Source organism: Mus caroli, chromosome 14, assembly GCF_900094665.2.
Source record: "Mus caroli chromosome 14, CAROLI_EIJ_v1.1, whole genome shotgun sequence".
Taxonomy (NCBI): domain Eukaryota; kingdom Metazoa; phylum Chordata; class Mammalia; order Rodentia; family Muridae; genus Mus; species Mus caroli.
In genome coordinates this window covers 18976432-18982336 of record NC_034583.1, presented here as the reverse complement: position 1 = coordinate 18982336, position 5905 = coordinate 18976432, and the positions used below count along the sequence as shown (strand labels likewise).

Here is a 5905-nt window from a genome sequence, read left to right as displayed (position 1 = left end):
AGAGAGGCCCATTGGACTTGCAAACTTTATATGCCCCAGTACAGGGGAATGCCAGGGCCAAAAAGTGGGAGTGGGGGAGGGGGGAATGAGGGGGAGGGTATGGGGGACTTTTGGGATAGCATTGGAAATGTAAATGAGGAAAATACCTAATAAAAAATATTTTAAAAAAAGGGCTGGTGAGGTGGATCAGCGGGTAAGAGCACCTACTGCTCTTCCAAAGGTCCTGAGTTCAAATCCCAACAACCACATGGTGGCTCACAACCATCCATTACAAGATCTGGTGCCCTCTTCTGGTGTCAGAAGGCTTTATTATGTGTACTTACACATAACAAATAAATAAATCTTAAAAACAAACAAGCAAACAAACAGCAAGGAAACTCCAGCCAGTGGGCAATAACACTGTTTCATATCTGTTTAAAAAAAAAAAAAAAAAGATGGCACATGCCTGTAATACAGTACTTAGGAGGCAGAAGCAGGGAGATTACAAATTCAAGACCAGCCTGGTCTGCATAGTAAGTTCTAAGCCAGCCAGGGCTAAAAGAAGAAAAACTAAGATTCTAAGCTAGGGATATGTGTCAATGGTAAAGCCTTTGCCTAGCATGCATGAGGCTCAATCAGCAGCATAGGGTTTAAAAAGTCAAGTTCAACTTCACATTATTATATAAAAACAAACAACAATAATAAAACAAGAACCACACACTGTCTGACTAAATATTACATAGCTCCAGGAGGAGATTTAAATGAATAATATGGGGGGCTGGAGAGATGGCTCAGCAGTTAAGAGCAGTGACTGCTCTTCCAAAGGTCCTGAGTTCAAATCCCAGCAACCACATGGTGGCTCAGAACCATTTGTAATGAGATCTGATGCCCTCTTCTGGGGTGTCTGAAGACAGCTACAGTGTACTTACATATAATAAATAAATCTTTTAAAAAATAATTAATAATATGAGCAGCTATTTACCTTCTGAAGTTGTTTTATGATCTCCTCATCTCTGTTTAGATATGGCTTGTAAGAAGTATAAACTCCTAAGAAAAGAAGATAAACAGAAAAAGCCAACAACCTAGGTGAGTATATACTTAAAATTAATAAAAGTACGGGCCAACAAACTGACTGAGCAGGGATTGTGCAAGCCACACTCCATGACTGCCATCTCTAGAATCCACGGTAGAGAGAGAGAGAGACACCTCTCCCAGACTGCCCTCTGGCCTCCACACATGCACTGTCACACAAGGAGATACAATGAGAGAGGCAATACCAGGTTTAGAGTCCAGAGTCTTTAGGCTCTTCAGCTTTTTCACTTTAACTTGCTTAGGAATTTCACCTGAAAGAAAAAACAAAAATTCTTGTAAACTGGGCTGTAATTTAGTGATAGAATGTTTGCTTACCATGCACAAAATTCCATCATCAACATCGTAATACTTTTAGCTACAATCATACATGCTCTATATATTATGGCTAAAACATAATGTGCAACAAAAACTAAATGCCAGGGAAAGAAATAATTTAGCAGGATGTTTCCTATTTCTTTTCTGTTTTTTCTTTCTTTTTTTTTTAAGATTTATTTATTTTATGTATGAGGGTACAGTGTAGTTGTACAGATGGTTGGGAGCCTTCATGTGGTTGTTGGGAACTGAATTTTAGGACCTCTGCTCGCTCCTGTCAATTCCGCTCACTCAGTCCCTGCTTGCTCCGGCCCAAAGATTTATTATTATAGATACTACTATTAAGTACACTGTAGCTGTCTCCAGACACAGCAGAAGAGAGTATCCATCAGATCTCATTGCAGAAGGTTGTGAGCCACCATGTGGTTGCTGAAAATTGAACTCAGAACCTTCGGAAGAGCAGCCAGTGCTCTTACCTACTGACCTATCTCTCCAGCCCAAGTTTCCTATTTCTTATTGTCACTAAGTTCTTGGTAATAATGAAAATACTGTCTTTTCTTTTTTGAAATGAGAAATGACAAGAGCCCAGCAGTGCAGCAGGCTTCACTCTGACTCAGGGACTTCATCAGGTGTATGACAGACTCAGAGCTCCAGTGCTAGCTGTCCATGGAAGGAGAGGCAGGTGGACCTGAGCTCACTCACTTCTCGCATGCACAGAAGTTTCAACTGTTTTAAAAACATAAAATGGATGCCAGACAGCTCTGGGAAAGGGCACCAATGCAAGGAAAGAATCCAGGTCTGTGATTATATTTAATTTACAAAGTTATTCAGGGCCCAAGGGCCTTCACATTAGTAGAGTCATCTTAATGCACCTTTGAATATCTGTACATACATCTTAACTTAGGCCAAATATTTTACCTTTCTTGTTGTAAACCAATCCACTTTCTGATTAGAAATGAACACTCTACAATTAGAGCCAAGATAAACCAGCACAACTTGTGCTACCTGCCAGTGTTCAAACTCAACAACAATAATAGGATAATTATAAACTCCTGAGCCCAAAAGACAGACTCTGTTTTGCCATGCCTTCCCTCTGGGGCCTACAGGGTATGCTTTTTTGTAGGTCTATAAACTCTGTTTTAAGTTCTCAAAGCCAGAATCCCCAATAGAGTTTGATGCTGTACAGCCTGTGTAGCATATGCACTGGCTTCTGGAGTTCAAGAAGCCAAACAGTGCCATAAGACACATTCAAGTGACTCTCAATCCACAAAAAAAAAGTAAAGGAAAAGTTAGATACAATGAACTTCATCAAAACTAAAAACCTGTGCCTAAAGGGGCTCTGTAGCTGGTCTTTGCTACTTTTTGGGTATTTCTTTTTCCCACACCTCCCCACCCCCTTTAGCCCACAACTACTAGATAGGAGAGAAACAAAGATAGAGGGGAGAAAGTTATTAGAAATATCCCTGACTCTAATTTCTTTCTTTGTGTTTCTTCTACTAACAAACCACAACCAACTTCTCTAAACGATCAACAACCACCAATCCCTCTTCTCAGGCCCTACCACTCATATACTCTCTGAGAAAGTTCCCAGAATTCCAAATGTCACACAACTGCAGAAACTATCTGTAGCTAGCAAAACCATGCCACTGCTAGAGCATGAGGTAAATCAAAGTCAGATGCTGTGGTCATTTCAAAGCATCCTCACATCTCCCTATCTGGGATTAAAACAAGAGCACAGATTCTTATATTTCTGTGTGTTTTAAAGAAACCAAAATCCAAAATTGTCATTACAGGGACTCAGAGAGTAAAACAGTAAAAAATTTACAAAGCCTGTCTGATAAGAGACCAGCACCCAGACATATAAAGAACTGAGACAACCAATGATGAGAAGTCTTAAATAAACATTTCCAAAGAAGGCATACAAAAGACTCATGTAAATACACTCAACATTATTAATCACTAGGGAAAAGAAACTGTAACCCTGTTGGGGTGATCTTCCTTACATGGTATTATGCTGCATTTTTAATTGTTAATTCTGTACCAGCAAAGGGAGAAGTGCTGGCAGGATTTGGTGTCGACATTTCCGTGACCCATCACCAGGTTTTCTTTTATAAATGTTTTTCCTTCCACACCTGCCCAAAACACATGCAGGTTGGGCAACCTTCACTGACTAAAGTAGCCAAAGAGATGTTTTGGCATTGTCTTACTGCTGATTGGTAATAATAAAGAGCTGGCAGCCAAGTGCTGGGGCAAAAGTGGTGGAACTTTGGGCAACCAGAGAGACAAGCAGAGGCAGGAGGATCAAAGAGGGCATGGAATGGTAACCTGAGTGGAGTAGGGTAAAGAGCCAGCCATGTGGTGGGGGCTGGAGGGAAGTCAGTGTAAGGTAAATGAGCTAGCAGAGAAACTGACCCTGGTTTACATAGTGAGTTCCAGGACATCCAGGGCCACATAAAGACCTTGTCTCAAAAAACAAAAACAAAAAATGGCTATAATGAAAACAATAAGGATATAAAAATGGGGAATCTTCATATACTATCAGTAAGAAGGTTCATTACTGCACAACTCTGGAAAACAATATGGTGAGTTCTTCCTTTTTAATCAACTGATTTATTTCTATTTACATGTATAAGTGTTTGGCCTGCATGTATGCCTGGTGTCCATAGGTATCAGAAGAAGGCATCCCATCCCCTAGAAGCGAAGTTCTAGATGGCTGTGAGTCACTCAGTGAGTGCTGACAAGCAAACCCAGTTCCTATGCAAGAGCAACAAGTGACTTTAAGCACTAATCCATCTTTCCAGCGCCTTTGAGGATTTCTCTTCCCTCCTTCCTTTCTTTCTTCTTTCATTTGTTTGTTTGTTTCTTTCTTATTTATTTATTTATTTAGAGACAAGTTCTCAAGCTTGCTAAGAATATCAAGGTGAGCTTCGAATTCATAGAGATCTGCTTGTCTCTGCCTGGAAAGTGCTGGGATCCTGGGATTAAAAACATGTGCCACCATGCCCAGCTCCCTTTTTTTGATCATACTATGTCATCAATGATTTCTACCTATATCCCTAAGGGAACCTTTTTCATAGGAAAGAAAAGTAAATAGCAGTATATTGTATTACAGTAAATCACAAGTCTAGATAAGTAAAAAACACCAAAAAACCCCACAAAAACAAGCAAACAAACCAAAAAAAAAAAAAAATACACCAAACACTAAGCTACAAAACCTCCCATCTCTTTTGTGAGTAGAGTAAGCTGTTCCCTAAATTATCATTAGAATCTCTCAGAAAACTAATGATAAATGTTAGGGGAATCATTAAATTGGCATCTAAAGTAAACATCCAATCTCAGAATTCATTTATTCGTGTAATAAACACCTATTAAATTCCTACAAGAAGCCAAACACTGTATGTCTTTTTCTCAAAGTTCAATCTATGAGGACTTGCTCAATCAATACAACAGCACAGAGAATTTCATGCCAAATCTGGAATAATTCTAGCTTTTTTTTTTCCTTCCTTATTTTGAGGTACGGTCTTTAGTATGAAATTCATGCTGGCCTGGAACTATATAGTGCAGGCTTCAGGCTGGCCTTGAACTCACAGTCCTCCTGCCTTAGTCTCTTGAGTGCTAGAATTATACATAGGCACTATGACATCTGGCTATCATTTCAGTTTTCTATAAGATTTTTTTCACAAGCAAAACTAGAATCCCCAATTTCATATAGTTTATAAAATAAAAAAGCTCAGTTTTCTTGGGCTTTTTTGTTGTTGTTGTTGTTGTTGTAGTTGTTATTTTTTGGTTTGGTTTGGTTTTTTTCAGACAGGGTTTCTCTGTATAGCCCTGGCTGTTCTGGAACTCACTCTGTAGACCAAGCTGGCCTTGAACTCAGAGATCTGTCTGCCTCTGCTTCTCAAGTGCTAGGATTAAAGGCATGCGCCACCACGCCCAGCTTTCTTGGGCTTTCTTTTGGGGTAGGACATAGGCCCATTTTAGTGAGAAGCTATACTCTTTTCCAAAGGCCCTTATCCAGGCTGTCTCCAAGAATGTTACCAACAATGTCAACCGCAAGAGACAAACACAAGGAGAGTTACCCAGTTCTGTCACATACTCTGAACACCAAGGAGACACATTACCTGCAGGTTTAAGATCTCCTATTCGAATAATGTGTGGCCAGTGCTGTAGTGTTTTAGCAAAAAAGGGGTTGGTTACTCCTAAGATGACTGAGGGCCTGTATAAAAATGAGACAAATAAATATTAAATCACAGAAGAATAAGTGACAGTTTCTGAGTGAACAATATAATGAGTATTGCTCCCTTTACTTATTACATAAATGACAGGCAACATATTCAGTACTAGACACATGAAGATAAAAAACATATGACTTTTTATTAGATTTATTCATTTTATTTTATGTGTACTTTGTCTGTATATATGTCTGCACATCATGTGTGTGCTTGGTACTCCAGAAGATCAGAAGAGAGCATTAGATCCCCTGGAACTGGAGTGAAGGATAGTTGTGAACATCATGTGTGTG

At 39.5% G+C, this 5905-nt stretch overlaps 1 protein-coding gene across 2 annotated transcripts in view; it reads right to left on the bottom strand.

Annotated features, from left to right (window-relative positions):
* The window catches only part of Dennd6a (DENN domain containing 6A), a 53962-nt gene that overhangs the window by 13488 nt on the left and 34569 nt on the right, over window positions 1-5905 (bottom strand). For both annotated transcript variants that reach the window (XM_021181499.1, XM_029469006.1), the window contains exons 12-14: window positions 5505-5599; window positions 1257-1322; window positions 962-1026 (exon numbers count right to left, since the gene is read on the bottom strand). In XM_021181499.1, coding sequence (XP_021037158.1) covers window positions 962-1026; window positions 1257-1322; window positions 5505-5599 — 226 coding nt within the window. The remainder of the gene's footprint in view (window positions 1-961; window positions 1027-1256; window positions 1323-5504; window positions 5600-5905) is intronic.